The sequence below is a fragment of the Thamnophis elegans genome, chromosome 7 (assembly GCF_009769535.1).
Source record: "Thamnophis elegans isolate rThaEle1 chromosome 7, rThaEle1.pri, whole genome shotgun sequence".
NCBI classification, from domain to species: Eukaryota; Metazoa; Chordata; class Lepidosauria; order Squamata; family Colubridae; genus Thamnophis; species Thamnophis elegans.
Window position 1 is genome coordinate 26,854,323 of NC_045547.1, and position 18,964 is coordinate 26,873,286.

Below are 18,964 nucleotides of genomic sequence, written 5' to 3' on the forward strand. Positions count from 1 at the left end.
GAAAGTAGAAAAGAAACAAGAAGATATGTTAATATTGAAAATAACTATATATTTAACATTACTGAACTGTATATCCTGTAAATTATTTAATTTAATTAAACTAAGCAATTTAGTTCATAAGGCATTGGCTATGTATTCTATATATTATTGATGAAATTCTAAATAAAGCCAAATAATTAAACTTATACATGACTGCACTACACAGATATTTGACACATAGCATTTTCTTTCTCTCTATCAAAGCATATACATGAAATCAGTAAAATCAGCCACTTAAAGAGAGGCCATGCTAAATCAATGTATTTAATTATCACATCCCCAAAGGCTCCCTTGCCTGTATGTAAATATGAGCAACCTCATATGAGCAACCTTCCTGGTTAACAATGGTAATTGGGACTGGAATTTTATTGCTAAGCAATGTGGTTGTAAAGTATTACAACAGTAGTCCTGGTTGTCACCCTTAACTGAATCCAACCAGATCCAAACCATTCCTGATTTAGTCTCTCCCAGCCCTGAGCCTATGTAAGATAAGGGATTGCCTTCTTTGCAACTCCAGCCAATCTACTTCCACAGGCCCTGTGCCTATGTGGTCCATTGATCCTGCTGGCCTCCTACCCTGCTACCTCAAGCTGACCTTAACTGTCTTTTTCTTTCTGATGCCAATGAGGAACATCTGGCCTGGACCTTCATAAGGCAGCTATAGGCTTTGGCAGTCCCCCCCCCCCCCCAAAAGCTGTGTGCATCATATTCCAAATTGCATGCAGCCTTCTCACAAGGCTTTGGAGCAGCTGCCTTATGAAAAGGTCAGATGCACCTTTTTGGCAGAAGATAGCAAAAGGCAGGTTGAAGTAGCAGGCCAGCCAGATGACTGGAGTGCAGGGTGAGCAAAGTCTGGGTATTAGGGTTAGTTGGAGTCCAAGGCAGCAGGATATGCAGTAGTATCGGAGTGCAGGGTGGGAAAAAGGCTGTAGAACAAACTTTTATGATTACCAGTGTTGACTTTGTTAGAGAAAAATTGAATTGGACAGAATTGCTTAGAATTTGATTGTATTGATTAGAGAGACTGGAACTGTTAAGATAAAAATGAAAATACTATTATGAAGCACAGTTTTTGTTGGGAGGGATTAAAACTAAATTCAATTACAGTAGCAATAAAAAGGATGGAGAAATGTTATTTAGATTATATGATGAGCTCCGTGCTCAAATGTAGATAATGCACCATAATTTCTTAAACATTTCCATCAATACTGAATTAACCTTCCTTTGGGAGGGATTTAAGGGATTCAGGAAAATCTACACTGGCTTCTTTCATTACCTACATTCCAGAAAGAATGTAGGAATATTTTGAAGAATAGCTTCAAAGTATCTGTACTAGGAGAAACAAAAATGAATAGGTTTGGGAAAGATGGCAATTGAGGACATCTTTCAAGGAAAAAAAAAACTTTCTTCTGGCTCATCCTTTTTTAAAGCACCACTTTCAAAATCAAAATGGGAAGAGTATATGGTTTGTCATTTCTATCATTTCCTCTCTTGTTTGTTCAATTTTTTGCAATTCCATTTTACCCTTGCAAAAAAAAAATGATATAAAAAGTCTAATGCATTATCATAAGTCCCTTATTCAAGTAAAAAACAAAACAGAGAAAAGGAAATATTAGCAGTCTGTTTCTATGGAAATATAAAACAATGTTTTGTGTAGCTATGGCAACCAAGCCTTTAAAAAGCAATAACCTAACCATCAAAGAATACTGGTGCCCATATATCATTACTTTTGATGATTTCAAGTCATGAATCAAATTATTCCTTTCTTCTAATCTTAAATAGATTCCTGGTAAAACTTTGGGATATATGGCTACTTTCTCTTTCATCAATTTCAAGCTACAGTATTGGTAGAAAATGTCATGGCAGCTTAACAAGTGAACAGAGATGGTCCTCAACCTACAACGGTTTGATGATTTCAGAAAAAAATTACTTGCGATGCATTCTAGCAATTACAACAATTGTACCACCCTCATGTGATCACAATTTCAGCACTTGGGACTGGCTCACATTTACAATGGTTACAGAATCTTGCAGTCACATGATCACAATTTGTGACCTTCCCAGCTGGCTTCCAACAAGCAAAGTCAATTGAGAATCAACCATGTGATTCATTTAATGGCCATGGCAAAAAAATGGTAATAAAAATAGCATAAATGACCCCTTTAACAACTGCATCATTTAGCAACTGAAATTCCACTCCCAATTGTGCTCATAGGTCAAGGACTACCTGTAGATGTATTATGAGCAGCAACTGCTTTCTTCGTTCTGTTGTCGGTCACTGTACTATTTCACAATTACTTCCCTAGAAGTCATTTGTTTTCATCTTAAACCACAATAAATACTAGAGAATTGCCTTTATGCCTCCTTCTAAAAAATGACCCATATTGTAATAAAACAGTGACCAACAGAACAGAATGGTTCTGCTTGAAAGATTCAAACAAAACCTTTCCCCCCATATTAGCCAAAAAACTACTTATTTTAAACTTACTGGTAGCATAATAAGACAACTGGGCAATGGAGACTACTTTTAAGTTTCATAGATAAAGTAGACATGCTCTAATGTACATTTTTATGCTTCCAAATATAATCTTCAATACTTGATTTGAAACATATAACCCAACCCAGGGTGAACTCTCCACCATGAAGTTTATAATTAGAAATGGAAAATTAGACCTTTGGAAATATAAAAAGTTACTACTATTGTCAAAGAGAATTAAGGGGCCAGGAATGATTTGAGAAAATAGGATATCAAGCAATTGTCATGCCTATTACTGTGAAAGGGCAATTTGTATTGATAGAGTGCATGTGATTAGTACCCCAATCTTAGGTATGGGAATCTGTCTATAAAATATAAAACTCATATTTTATCCCATGTAATAAAAACTACTGCAAACTTAGTCATTGGCCCAGCTGATTGGGAACTCTTCTTTGGCTCTTTTTACACACCAGAGCCAAATAATGACAACAGTTATAAATAACATTGTCAAAATAATGTTCGGGTAGCTCTTTCCTCACTATTTATTCATCTGCATGGCTTACTGTCCATTGACTAATTCTGAATTAATTGATGCTAGAATATACCAGCTGCAAAGATCTCTAATGAAAACTGTTATTAATCTGGCATGTCTCTGTCTGCTTCTGTTCTGGCCCCAATTGTCCCTTATCTATCAGTTCTGCATCTAAATTATTATCTATGTTGGACTATGCATTCAGCTTCCATTTATGTACCCGAAGGGTGACCAACATCTCTTGTGCTTTGTACCAGACAGGAACAGATCCTTGGAGATATTTTGTTTTCGTGAGATAAGTGCCAGTATTCTCAGATAACTCATAACTGATAATATAGCTTCTGGGAACCAAGGTATCAAAGAGATTTTCCATCTACTAGGCACTAGTGGCATCCTAAATTTTACCTGCTCCTCCTACAAATAATGGTTGCAATGTTCTTCTAAATACTCTTCTAAAATGCTTGATAATACATTTTTTGAAAACTGCATGGAGTCATCTGAACAGATATAATTGAGGTTTTTTTTAAAGGTCCCCAGGGTTTTGCCTTTATGCTGTAACTTGAGGAAAAATACTTTCATTCTGCTTTGCCTTTTGGTTTGAAATGGATGTAGAATAAGCTACACTGAAGAATCAAAAATATAGAGCAGTTGATTAAAGAAATCAACATCTGATATGTTTATTATGTTCCACTCCATCCATTAAAGGCTGGGCCTGATATAGTACACCACTGAAGTATTTTTTAAAGTAGAAAAGTAATTATTTATATATGTACCGTGTTTCTCCAAAAATAAGATAGGGTTTTATTTTCTTTTGAACCACAAAATAAGCGCTTGGCCTTATTTTCAGGGAGGTCTTATTATTTTTGAGTTGCAAGAAGCTCCTCAACCTTGGCTTGCGGATCAGTGAATCCAGAGAGGGCCGGAAGTTCTGTCTCTATTTCTGGCACATTCTTGCCAGCCTTAGCATCGCTGGGCCTGCCGCCACTAAGATAAAAGGCACAGTAGTTAGTGTTTGTGGCAGCGGCCTCGGTAAAGCCATTCCATGTGGATGGCAGGTCCATATGTGTGGGGCATGTTTCCTCTCCTCAGGAAATGGCAGGGACTGGCTGCACATGCGGTTAAATATTTTAGGGGTGGTCTTATTTTTGGGAGAGGGCTTATTTTAGCCATGCATTCAAAAGCCTGATTGGGCTTATTATCAAGGGAGATCTTATTTTCGGGGAAACAGGGTATTTGATTATATATTCTGCTATTCCATCAGGAGTCCAATATGGTTCAACTTTATCCTCATTGCAATCATATTAGGTAGGTTGGACTGAGGGACAAGAACTAGTCCAAAGCTACCCTTTGAGTTTCCTTAGCTGAAGAAGGTTTTGATCTTAAGTCATCATGCCATGCTACCATCATTATATAACATTTCAGCACATATAAGAACAGATTTACACAGATTATTAAAGATCCATTGGCTGATAGCAGAGTTCATCATCTTTCTGGTTGTTCTCATTAAGGTGAGTATTGTTGTTAAGTAAGCAAGAAATGGTCTGTTCTGCATATTGGTAGGAACTGGGAATTCTAACGTGCTTCCCAATGACCAATAATGAATTGTGATGCCTAATTATAGCTCATGAAGAAGCACAATACATAAAGTGTATGTACTGTAAATATATGCATAAAATACATAATTTTTTTCTGGTTTATTTAAGAGCTTGTCTTCCTGGGAAGAGCTATATGACATGTGAGTTTTTGGTGCTAATTGACAGGATCAATGCCAGTAAAAACACTTCACATAGAAGCATAGATACATGCAAAATTAAATAGTTGGTCATTCTTTGTTCATTAGGAGGAGTTATGCAACATATCTCTCTACATGGAACACCTTTCTTAAATGGCATATCCTGTGAGTGGGGAAAATGACCAGAATTATAAATAGATGGAATAGAATAACAGAGTTGGAAGGGACATTGGAGGTCTTCTAGTCCAACTCCCTGCTTAGGCAGGAAACCCTACACCACTTCAGACAAACAGTTATGCAACATCTTCTTAAAAACTTCCAGTGTTGAAGCATTCACAACTTCTGGGGGCAAGTTGTTCCACTGATTAATTGTTCTAACTGTCAGGAAATTTCTCTTTAGTTCTAGGTGGGTTCTCTCCTTGATTAGTTTCCACCCATTGCTTCTTGTTCTACCCTCAGGTGCTTTGGAGAATAGCTTGACTCCATCTTCTTTGTGGAAGCCCTTGAGATATTAAAACTAAATATAGTTATTTAGAAATATAAAGATAATTGGTATTACATCGATATGAATGAGGACTATGTCCAGAACAATTTCCAATCAATATTGCTTTTTAAGCATAATGTTAAAAAGCAGTTTCACAGTTCACTGAAAGGAAGTGCTAAAAAGGAGACTGAACAAATGTTTTGGTTAAATACACAGATTGCAGGTTACAGTCAATATGCACTGTTATATCAGAATTTAAGACTTTATATTATAATCCCATAATTCAACATAAAACCACTAAGAGTAAATTAAATATATACCAAGAACAAACTTCTCTTTAAAGGAATATATTCAGGAGGCCCTTTGAACATGTAGAAAGTGATTTTATAATCTCAAAATAAGTGTCTGTTACTGAATGCAATTAAAATTTATTTTTTAGATCCTTTCCTGCTTTGTGGATGTATATGTCATTATATTCATCAAAGAATGATGGTAAAAATGAATTGTAAAAGATTCTATTGAAGTGGCCTTAATTGTTCAGATTCACAGATTTGGTCATTATGGGAAGCTCAGCAAAATGAGGACAAATCCTTAATGAAGTGTTGGTATATTCAGTTTATGTTCTGTTTTCATTTGGCTCCCAACATCGGCAATGATTATGCCTCAGCTTTTAAATATCAGACTTGAATGTTGAAGGTAGGTTTCAAATACTTATAGAACAGAAGTGTCAAACTCGCGGTGTCACATTGCTGTCACATGACGTATCATGGCATTTGTCCCTTTGCGGAGCTGGAGTGGGCGTGGCCTGCATGTGATACATCTGGCCCATGGGCCACCAGTTTAAATCCCCCCGTTATAGAGTCTGCCTGGGAACCATGCAGACTCTATAATGGGGGGATTTAAACTGGTGGCCCATGGGCCAGATATGTGCTGAGTATTGAATAGTGGGGACAAAAGAGAGCAAAACCTAAAATCATCTGCACACAAAAAAGTAACAATCATCTATAATTCTGCCATAGTAAAAATATTGCTGCATCCTGTGATTAGCAGAAAATACTGCCCTTTCCAAAACCAATAGATCAAACCATTCTGACAAAGAGTTTTTGACATCTGGATTAATGTCACATTTCAACTTCATAATACGATTATTTTACATCTCCCTGTTCAATACAACCATAATTCCTGATAAAGTCAAACTCCAAAGCTTTGGTTCAACAGATGGCAGCATTTAGCCATTTCTCACTGATGTCAAAAGCTAAGGAGAGTCAGACCTGGTTAGAAGTTTCCTGGAAGTCTCATGGCTGTAGGTTGTGTTGGGAAGTAGCACACACCTGGAAGGAGGGATCTGAAAATTCTGTATTTTTATGAAGAAAGTTACATGGCTCTGACCATATAGTTATTAGGAGTCAAGCTTGACTCAAGGGATTCTTTTCCTTACTTTCATTTTTACACTAGTTTTTACGTGATGAAGAAAGTTCTGCTTTAGGCACATATTTGTCATTATTTTGCTCTTGAGTAGGAAGGGAGTTCCCCATTTCCTGGTGCTGGGTCTTTTGTCGGATTTTTCATTGTCAGACCAGTCCTTGATTCACAACTATTCATTTAGCAACTTTATGTTTATATCAAAGTTATGGTGGTGGTAAAAATACCTGGTCTCACCGTTACAATTGATTCTCGCACTAATGACTGTCACACCATTCCCATAATCATATTGCCAGGTACTTGGCAATAGGCTTGTATTTATAACTGGTTGATGTGTCTAGTGGTCATGTGTTTATGATAGGCAACCTTCATTTCTGGTTCTCAGTGAATAGGTTTGCACTTACAATCACAGTGTTTGCTTAATGACCATAGTGTTTCATATTGTAAAAATAATCATAAAATTAGGTCTGACACAACCTATCACTACAATGCTTTACAACAGGAATTCTGGGCCCAATTGTGGCCATAGGCTGAGGACTACCTTACATGTGGTGTAGTAGTTAAGTTGTATTAGGAGTGAGGAGATCCACATTCTAATTCCTTCAGGCACAGAAGCACCAAGGTCACTCTCTGTCTGATGCTGACAAAATTAGCCTCAATTTCTGGGACAAATTGACTGTTAAACCAAATCTTTGAGTAGTTTTGTTATAATAACTAGGGGAAAAACTACAAAAACAAGAGAACATTGTAGTCATGCAAGACAAATGCTAAGAAAAGCAACATGATATATTTCTTAAAAGGCATTAACATTTAAATCATACCAGAACTATCTGTAGTTCATTTAGAACCAGTGTTAAGACACAATGCTTAACACAGAAGTCATATTCTCTTCTGAAAGGTATTAGCTTTGTAAAATGCACAAAATCCAGAAAGTTTCTTTACAGTAAATGTGAAAGTCTGCCTTTAAAATCTAGCAGCATGTTGTCCTATTTATTCCTCTTAAAATCAAAAGTTAAATCAGGTTTGGAAGCCCCATGTGGAAATGCAGTCAATTTTCCAACATCTGCAAGTACTTAGTACAGCTTCTGGAAGAAAATGAGTTTTATATGATCACATCTAAGGTGAATTGTATTCAAATCACTGGTTTTAAGTGTGATTTAAATAACCAATAAAAATCTTTGATGGTATCCATCTGTGTCTTTTAGCAATTTTCCTACAAAAAGATTGCTTTCTCCCTGAAAGTTAGAATACTTAAACAGGAGCAGTGAATCATTTACAATCAAACACAACCTGTTTCTGACTGATTTTGTGTTATAGGAAAGCAAATATGATATCATTGTACATATTTTTGAAATAATGAAATCTAACACACAAATGGATTGCTTTCCTTCCAAACTATTTATACATTAAATTACTAAATTTTAGTTCAGGTATTTTTAAGGATCCTTGAAAAGAAAGGATATAACTTCTTTGAATAGAAGAAACAGAAAGGCTGTTCTAAGGATTATTTGTTTGAGACAGTATACTAAATATGCTGCTATTACTCAGAAGGAAAATAATTTCAAGTTATTTACCTGAATAACAACTTGCTGAAAAAAAATTAATGTATGATTAATCATGCAAAATCAGGCCATAGATCAAACATATAAGCATCAAAACTAATTGAAATACAAAGAGAACAGATTATTTTAAATACCTAAGTTGCCCTAACACCACTTCCTCCTGCAAGTCTGGGGAATTGAGTCAACCTCTTGATTCCCTACAGCAGGGGTCCCCAACTCCTGGTCCATGGACCAACATAGGGCTGTGGAATGCCAGAAATCAGGCGGCACAAAAAACAAAGCCATATCTGCGGAATGCAGGCAGCAAATGACACCATGCCCGCTCCAGTCCCTGGTGCCGAAAAAGTTGGGGGTCGCTGCCCTACAGTCTCTACCACTAGTAGCATTTAACCAACTTTGAATAACTTTGAAAAGAGCAAGGTCAAGACTGAAATCCCACATATGTAGACTAAATCAGTAAAATATACAAACAAACAAATAAATAAACTAACAATGCCGGAATAAGTAATGGCAAAGATCTTTTGTATTACTGACAAGAAAGCTACCTGTATACTCCTATGCAAACGTCAGCAGTTTAACCTGATTTACAGAAGTTGTTACCTTTGTAGATCATAAAAATAACGAATGATGTGTTACTAACAAGTGGGGAAAGCTATCCAAAGTTGGTTTTGGCTAGCTGTTGGTACTTAGAATTCTGAATAATAAAATATGCTGACACCTTCCAAAATCTGTTCTATTATGAGAATCTTTTTTTAAGGAACTAATCACATTCTAACAATCTTATACGGATTCTACATAGGGAGTCTTTACAAGTCTCTGGAAATTTTATTTGAATTAGAATGAGGCAATCAGGTTAGGACTGTATGTCCCCCTAATTATGGCAGCCTTATTTTCTAGGAGCCTTTTATCTTAGTGAGCTGTAAATCTTTTAATTTCCCAAAGACTACTGACATTTTAAAAATCATCTGTAAGCTTCACTTTTTTATTGTCTTCTAAAATGCCATGAATGTTTTGGTTGTTTCTAACGATTTAGAATTATAATTGCATTTAAAAGTGGTTTTGAAGATACAAAGTATTCCAATTCTGCTCTACTATTATGTGTAAATTTATAAATTATAAATTTATAATCTTTCAAAAGGTTCTAAAATATGCTGTAAATGCATTTTTCCAAAATTCTTTTTGAAATATTTCTAATATTTCTAATCATAAGTTGTGGGAACCACTGGAAGCTTTCAAGAAGAGACTGGACTGCCATTTGTCAGAAGTGGTGTAGGGTCTCCTGCTTGGGCAGGAGGCTGGACAAGATGACCTCCAAGGTCCCTTCCTATAAGGTCCCTTCCAACTCTGTTAATCTGTATCTGTATCTAATATAGCATAATCAAATGACTTAAGTTGTTCACCTAAATATTCATCTGAATTCACCTGACTTGTTCCAATTACATTGACAAGGTCAAGCAGAGGGGGCATGTTATGAGTCTATCAGTCAAAGATTTTTGACTGGCGGGATCTAGGAGGAGGGCCTTTTCTCACTTACCTCACCCTTTGGAACATCTTACCTTCAAAGGTGAGGCAAGCCCCCACTCATTGGTTTTTTTCAGAAGCGTGTTAAGATTAGCTCTATCAAATAGTATGAGGGAATAACAGTGCAATGAAACCCTGAGGGTGGCTGATAGCTTGAGGCATTCCTTCTACTTTGTAAACTTTTATTGTCTTTTGAATGTTTTAACTTTGATCTTCGTATTTACCTGTACATTTTAATCTTAATGTCATGATCCCAACTAACAAACCCAATCAAATGAGAACTCTGAGGCTATGGTCTTCCTTAAGAACTTTTATATTGCATACATCGTATCAGCAAGATCAAATGGAAAACCAACTCTAAATAGTTCCCACGGTTTCAGTATAATTAAAATAGGAAATAACTCCCTCCCCAAGTCACAGGTCATGTTGGCCAATTAGGTTAATTGGCGGGCTCTCCAGGCACTCCTCTCTGTCTCTATCCACCTCCTGTAGAGGTGACCTTGGTTCCCATGAGAAAGTTATGTGTTTGGTCTAGGATCGTATTTCATCCTCCTTCTCCGTCCCCCCTCTGTGTGGCTACTGAGGAATAGAAAAATGGCATTTGCCAGGTTCTTAATTCTGTTTTTAACTGTGGTTACATCTATCTATCTATCTATCTATCTATCTATCTATCTATCTATCTATCTATCTATCTATCTATCATCTATCTATCTATCTATCTATCTATCTATCTATCTATCTATCATCTATCTATCTATCTATGTATGTATGTATGTATGTATGTATGTATGTATCTATCTATCTATCTATCTATCTATCTATCTATCTATCTATCTATCTATCTATCTATCTATCTAATCATTTTATTATATAGTTGTAAACTGACCAGAGTCATTTAGGTGGCATGGGAGGTATAGGAATTTACTGAATAAATAAAAACAGGCATGTAATGTATAGAATAATAAATACAAAACACTGGGCAGTGTTTCAGGATTTAGTGACTGTGGTTTAGACAACAATTTTCCTAACATTTCACCAGAAACTATGGGTGAAACTGTGGAGAAACATCAGGAAATCTGTTACATAGACCACAGTCACTAAATCATGATGCTTAACACTGCCTAATAGATAGTGGCCATAAAAGCTTACACCAGAATACCTGTGTGCTTTTGAGTCAGTTTTTGACTCCTGGTGACTGCTTGGACAAGTCCCTGGAGTTTTCTTGGCAAGACTTCAGAACTAATTTGCATTGCCTCCTTCCTAAGGCTAAGACAAAAGCACAGGGCCAAGTTTGCCCAGATGGTTGTATGCTTAAGGTGGGACTAAAACTCACAATCTTCCAGTTTCTACCCTGGTGCTGTAAGAATTACAACAAACTGACTCTTACATGAATATTACGCTATTATTATTGATCGATATATACCCCAAAATATAAAATCATATCAGCTAGTTCTTTACATGGTGTTGGCATTCATACCTATCAAGACCTTGCCAAGAATTAGGGAGTAGATACCACTGGTTAATGCATAATTTTTTCATGTCAGTTTTCAGATGGTGATACTTTGTGATCTTCTCTGATACTTTATTTTCTAGTCGCCAATGCTCTGATACCAGAACATTGATTATCTATACTTTCTCCTTTTCAACAACAGTTAAATCTGTGGTTGATATGTTAGATGTTATAAATCAAGCCTTTATCAGCCTGTATTAGGAAATCCCACTATATTTCAACCTGCTCATTTTCAACTACTTATCCAACAATATGCTTCCACTAAACAATATGCTTAATTATTTATTATTGGTATGATAATTATTAAAGATGTTTCAATGAATCGTTATGGAAATTGTGTTATATTTTTATTTATAATTGGGTGTGATCTTCTTGCATGAGGCTCAGTATATAATCTACTGTTTCTTCTGCTTTTTTGCACAATCTGAACTTCAATGACTTTTCAGTCCTGGCTAGTTGGAATAACTTGTCCATGCACAGCTAAAATGAAACCTTCATTTCCAGTTGTAAGCCCTTAATCTTTTGTAGAAATTGACCATGCAATGTTTTTTCCTTGCCAATGTTCTGTTTGTGTTTTTATTATATTATTTGAATATTGATTTCTTGTTTCCAATACATTTAATATGTGCCAATTTTTAATTTACATGAATGTTTATTCTTGGTTGTTTTTTATATAATCATAATCATGATACATGCATTTATTCTTTAACAGTTTATTTGGTTTGAAGTAAACATCTGCCTCCATTTCTGCAGGGCAGGTATAATCTATCAATATCCCTACAGGGATGTAGTACATTGTATGTAGTGATCAGTTGTCTTATTTTTTTGGTCCAAACTGTCCAGTTCAGCTCATATCCAGTTACTAATTCCAGAAGTATGTAAGTACAGACCCCATTTCTGTGGATTTGATGGTTCCACAATTCAATTTTATATTTAATATAAAGTTCTCTTTTATAGGGCCTGCCTTCTACAATCAAATCCTCCTAGAAATCTTTGTTGGCCCAACTCTGATGTTCTTCCAGGGGGCTTTAAAAAGTTATTTTACCTTTGGGGAAGATGGTGTGTTTTTATTGTTAGAAGGGGTGTGCTTCTCCGGATGCATGATGTTTCTTGTTGTTCTCCTTGTTTCTATTTGACCTTAAGCCATCTTACATCATTTTAGAGTTCAGCAGTCTGTAAATCCCTAAATATTTGTTAAATAAATAAATACATCTTCAATTCCAAGTTAAAGATTTGAACTTGTACTAATACTCAGCAGGCTTATTGAATTTTTTCCTTTCTATCTACATAAACTCTGATTCCAGCACTTGTACTCTAATAGATCTAAGCTTATTATAACTTTGCTCCAGGTGGAAATAGTTGTTTTATATTTTGACCATTAACAGAATTGGTATCAAACTCCCTGTGAAAGATTATGACCTTGCAGAGATTAATATAACTTTTAGGACAAAAAGTTTGTTTCATGGCAGCTTTTCATAGGATGGCTTCCTTCAGGAATTGCTTCTTAGAAGAATATTAGCAAGTGTGCTATGAAGACTTGTTTTAATGATCTTAATCATTCCAATAAGGCCACTTTAATGTAATGGTTTAAGGCATCAGGGTAAAAACCAGGAAACTGTGAGTTCTGGTACCACTTTGGGTATGAAACTGGCAAGATGACCTTGGGCCATCAGTCTCTCTCTCAGTCCCAGCAACCACTTACAAAAACCTGAGCAAGAACATTGGCTGGGGAATTCTGGGAGTTGAAGTCCACAAGTCTTAAAGTTCCCAAGTTTGGATACCCCTGACCTAGATAATTCCTAGGAGTCAACAATGACTCAAAAGTGCAGACACACAGACTCATTTCAATAGGCTTCAGAACTGCACCTACTACCTAATGTTGCTTAGGACTCTCAGAAGAGCAATATTCTTATGTTCTTACATGCTGCAGTTCTAAGGATTTAAAGTTCCAAACTGATTATGTGCCAATCTTTAGCTGTGGACACATGAAACTGTACCCAAAACATTGTTAAACCTTTCTGGCATTTATGATGTCAAAACATATTTTTCATCCTGTTTGAACTGTTGATGCAAGGCAAACAGATTTAGTAGCCTGTGTGTATTCAGGAGAGGCAAAACAAAACTCACCTTTTGCTTAGCTGTGTTGGTGTTTTTAAAACCACTTAAAATGGATTTAGGGAGGTGGGCTTTTGAATAGCAATCAATTTCAAAATATATATATACACCTGCAATATTTTTACCAGATACTTGTAATATAGTATATGAATGGTACAACTGCTTGAGAATACATTGTACAAGATTACTTGATGGAATCATGTTGGCCTGCATTCCTTTGGCCATCCCTTGGGAACAAGGTGATATGTTATATGTGAAAGAACTTTAGCATGTATCTGGAGTTATATATAGTGCTGTTTTCCACCCTGATTTTCTAGTATATTTCAATAGGGATGGAGATATCTATCTCTATTTGAATAGAGGATAAAAAAATCTCTATTTGAATAGAGGTATTCTTGTGCACTTATAAATAAAAGGTTTTAAGCACAGATCTTTCAATGAATTTAATGAAAGAAAACATACATATATGTGTCACTTTAATTTTCAACATATCTCCTTAAGAAAACCCATTAGTGTGCTGAGCATCTTTTGAAAGCACTTGGAAGACTTTACCACCTGCAGTAGTTTTTTAGTGATTTTGGGGGAAAAAACTGTTAATATATAATTTAAGGAGATTACCTGGGACAGGTTTCTAATCTAGCTTGCATTTTAGTTCTGCATGTTACTGTGTAAATTATGTAGGATACAATTTTAAAGCACCTACAACTATGGAATCATTATTTAGTGCTCACGGCATAGCCTTTGTAATGTCTCATTAACCTGCTCTTGGTCTATTGTTTTTATTTTTGTTTTTTAAAAAGTAGAGGGTTTGTTTTAATAACTTGTGCATAATTCTGAAGTTCTAAGCAATATACAGGGAAAATAGTACTGTTTAAAAATTACATAGGATGAGGACTTAAATAAGGAATTAAAACAATAATTAATGCCTATCAGTATAAAAGACCCATCTCTGTAGGAAACTGTTTTGAATGTCACTTAGTTAAAAAAATGGGATCCAAAATTTTAAAATTTCATATACATATATCAAATTAGTCACCTTGGCAGCAGGTCTGTTGTGTAGGAATGTATGTGATATTCCTCCCATCTATGTTTAAAACTGTAGAACAAGAATTGAAGCTCCTTCTTCTGCCTTTGACCTCTACAATAGTCTCTTTCTCTCATATGTTTCTAGGATGCTACTGTAACATAAAAGTTCCTGTCAAGTGGCAAACTGAAGCAAGGATTCTATACATCGGTTGCCATTAGAGAACTCATAATAGCATTTTGTACAATGGCTCAGAGGATCAGAAATATGGATGGGCCGTGTAAATCAGTCCAGCATAAAGAAATGCCTCTGACATGGTAATTGTGTGGGTTCCCATATCTGCTGAAGGAATTCATCCTTGTTTATTGCTTATCTAAAGCACATGTTGGATCCTACTGTGCAATGACCTTCCCAGAGACAATACATAACATTTTTTTCCTGAAGAAAAGAACACTTATACTTCAAAAGTAACAGCCATTCATCAAAATCACATCTTGAAATAAAACATGGAACATTTATTTTAGCTTCTGTTTCCGGGTAAGCATCACAGAAATTAAAACTATATTGTTTTATAACTGAAATATACTTTAGGAAAACATTGGTGTTGTTATATCATAAGTAATTGATATTCTAAATTAATTTTTCAAACATCTCCACTGCAGTCAGATAGAGGGTAGCAGCTGGTGGCTAATTTTAGTTCCCTAAACAAGATTCTTGAGTAAAACATTCATAAATCTAGGTTCAAATAGAAATCAGTTAAATTTATTTTAAAATATTTTACAAGAATTCCTAAGGTATGGGGCAACCAGGACAAGCGGATTGCATCTTCTAGGTAGACAGTTCTACTTCTCCCTGCATCACCTGCTGTGAAAATCCTTCTCACAATTCAAGCAATATCAAATTGGAAAAGGTTTGAACTAGACAATTATTGCCAACATCTGGGTGACTGACTGACTGAAAGTCAGTGATATAGAATAGCTCTCCATAAGAAAATCAGTGATATAGAATAGCCCTCAGTAATGAAAGCATTAGAAAGTCAGGTTCCTGCAGAGAAGGAACTATCTTTAATGACAGTATTACCATCCTTGTGTGTTAAGTTGACAATCTTTCAAAACTGCCATAAGATGTTTTGATCAAAATCCAGAAATAGAACTGATGTTCTAAAAGCAATGTAGAAATATTCAGGTTCCCCCCCTCCCCAAAACATTTGAATAGCTCAAACTTTACTGGGATTTAAAATGCCTTCAAGATCTGGTTCTTCATCCAGACCTATAGAGAGAATGATTGATGCCCCCTTTTTCCTTTCTGTTCTTCCCTGCCATTCTTTCCCCTTCAACTTGTTTTGTTTTTATGTTTCTGTATTGTTCTTTGTTTTTTAAATGTTTTGACAATTGTGAACTGCCTGGGGTTGCTGGGAGTTGTGTGGTACATAAATTTAGTAATAAATTATGGTTGGTCACACACCTAGCTAGATGTTTCGACTGGATGTGGCATTGTGTCCACTTATTGAGTCTTTCCCAAGGATTTAGGATAGGCAGATTATGTGGTTTAATATTAATGGTAATATCATAGGATGTAAACTGCCTTTTGCAAGTAATTTTGTCAATGCTGGTGTTCAAATGGTGTTTGGGGATTGCGTACAAAGTGTCTGTTACTATCTTTGTTTTCTTTTGCAACTGTCATTCTACTTCTATTTGTGGGTCTTTGTATTTTGTGGGTTTTGCCAGTTTTTCTCTTCTCTTATGCTGTCTTTAGGTAATGCAATGCTCATTATCCAGATTATTAAAAACTTATTAACAGTTTTTAAGTCTGGAGTGTTGTGCGATGCTAATCTGGTTGAATTCTAAAATCCCAGATAACTTCTACATTTTTTATTACTTTGTGTATTTTCTGGTCTTCTGGATGGGGCAAATGGCATTTCTTGCTGATATTCTAATGCCCCATTGTTGCTACTTTGTTATGCCATTATTTGTAGTCAGTCTGTGTGATCTTTTTGCAGCAGCTAATAAAGTGGTCCACTGTTTATTCAGCTTCTTTGCAAAGGTGGCATTTGCCGTCTGTTGCTGTCTTCTCAATTCTGGCTTTGTATGCACTGGTTTTTAAGGCTTGATCTTACGCATCCAGAATTAGCCCCTGTGTCTCTCTTTTCAACTTTCCTGCACTTAGTCATTGCCAAGTCTTGTTGTTATCTGGTTTGCCTGCTAAGTTTTTTTTAACCAATATTCATTTGGTTTTTCTTATGGATCAGACTGGTCTCTTCAGTATTCAGTAAACCTTCCTGGTATACTAACTTCAGCAGATCTTCTTCACTGTCCTTCACATATTGTTCCAATACCTCCATCACCTCCTCCTCCTTCTCCTCTTTCTTCTTCTGTCTGGTGTACTTGTAACATTCCACATCCATCTGTTTCCTTTGATAAATAGGGTCTTTTAACATCTCTGCCTGGAAATGGGCATGTCTCTGTCACAATTTTTCTGATCTTCGTATTCAGAACTCCTAATTTAATTTGAATTGTACTGTTTCATCTTTGTCAGATGTTGACTGGTTCATTGCAGTGTTCCATAAATGCATTGGTAGAAATGTTTTTGAGTGAATTGAAATTGAAGACTCTTCCTTACATTGTGTGCAATTAGAGCTTTAAATCTGCTGATTTTCTTGGCTATGATTGTTATTTATTGCTGCATTATTCCTAGTGCATCTGTGATATTCATTATCATTAGCAAATACTTATTAATCAGATTTTATTTAGTCTTCTTGTTCGTCAGCTTCTTTTTTTTTCATCTGTTCTAGTTTTCTTGTACCTGATCTTAGCATGCTGATATTATTTTCCAACCTGATTTTAGTGATGCACTTTGGGTCCCCCCCCCCTTCTCTTTATATTTGTTATTATAGTATTGGCATTTATTAATTCTTGTGCTAGCTGTTTTTAGTAACAGGCTTCAATGCATGCAACCTTATTCTTTTGCTTTTATACTCTTCTAGATGCTCAGTTATTCTTTAACTGAGCATCTAGAAGAGTTCCACTTGTCTTTTTAGTTATAGAACTTTATTTTTTTTAAAGAAGGCAGAAGAGAGGATGTTGGCTTGTGAATAAAAACATTTCTTTGGTCAGAATGTGTATAGTTGGATAGCTTTGCTGGAACAGTTTTGTGGATATTTTTACCACCAACAAAATTAATAATTGATAACAATTCCAACAAACACCCTTGTTCATTCTCTCTAAAACAGTTTACTACTTTATGAGAGTGTATGTAAGAAAAAGGTGATTTGGGGAAAGAAGGGTGCGAGGCGGATTTTCCATTTACTCCTGAAAAATATGTTCCAGAAAGCCTTCCAGCATCCCCAAATATTCATGGGTTTATAGGGAAGTGGGTGAAGAGATGAAAAAAAAATTCTATTCCATTTTTAGATTTTAATCTAATAATACTTGATTATCATGAGTTTTCAGCAAGGTACTGCATTACACTTAAAGGTCTACTTTTTACTTGCTATGCAAGACAATGCAGGAATGGTATTCAGTAATTTGACTTCATTTTGTCATTCTGATTCTGTAATTGCGTTTTCCTGTCCTTACAACCAGTTTTGAATTGATCCTCCTCCTTCAGTCATCAGTTTTGCCATTATAATAATCACTGCAATCTTAGATGCAATAGTGGCTAACAACAGTACATGCAATTGTAAATAGTCGCACCTTACTATTTATGCTGCTCCTCACTGGAGACACCTCATGTATAAATACACTCCCAGAGGTTTTCTAATTAACTGTGGTAATGTAAATTTATAGGTAACAGTCTAGAAGTAGTAAATAACAGCAGGCAAGGGCACAGACTCCTCAAACAGCAAAGAACTTTACAAACTCTGAATATTAGCACAAATAATAAGAAATAAAGGCATTACAGTACCTCTGAACTTGTGAAAGACAGCCCAAAGCTCAGCAATGTCTGTAGCAAAGGTAATGTCAGTATCAAGGACAATGACTCGTTCAAGATTGGCGGGAAGTGTCTTTGTGAGAACCAGCTTCATCAGTCCATAGATGCCAGAATAGTGTTTGTTGGGTATCCAGGACACTTCAGACTAATAGCCAGAAAGGACAAGGAAGAGAGAAAAGAGGAAGGCAAAATACTTTCAGACAAGCTGGTTTTTGAAATGACAAAATAGCACTTTGCAGAACGCTGAACATATTCTTGATCACTGCAGGAGAACTGAGATACAACGTTTTACTCCAAAGTTAATTTTATTCCACCAACAAAAAAGCTTCTGAAATATCCAGAGTGACATCTCAGCATCAGCAAAACTTTAGTGGGAACAAGGACATATATTTGTGATTTTAACTCATGAAAATCTCTCATCTTATCATCCTACAAATGTGTTTGGACCATTAAACCTCTGTTCAAAATCTGCTACTCATGGCATTTATTTTAGTTTTCAAAAAGGGCCAAAAAAGATGCCACTTAAAGCTCCATCACAATGGAGAAGACTTTTTAATAGCAGCCCACTTTTTCTTTTCCAGATACACATGTTTGGCTGCTTCTTGATCTTTTTTTTT

General features: G+C 35.7%; 1 protein-coding gene across 2 annotated transcripts in view; it reads right to left on the reverse strand.

Annotated features, from left to right (window-relative positions):
* The window catches only part of LARGE1 (LARGE xylosyl- and glucuronyltransferase 1), a 355,590-nt gene that overhangs the window by 134,696 nt on the left and 201,930 nt on the right, over positions 1–18,964 (reverse strand). For both annotated transcript variants that reach the window (XM_032221402.1, XM_032221401.1), the window contains one exon: positions 18,321–18,492. In XM_032221402.1, coding sequence (XP_032077293.1) covers positions 18,321–18,492 — 172 coding nt within the window. The remainder of the gene's footprint in view (positions 1–18,320; positions 18,493–18,964) is intronic.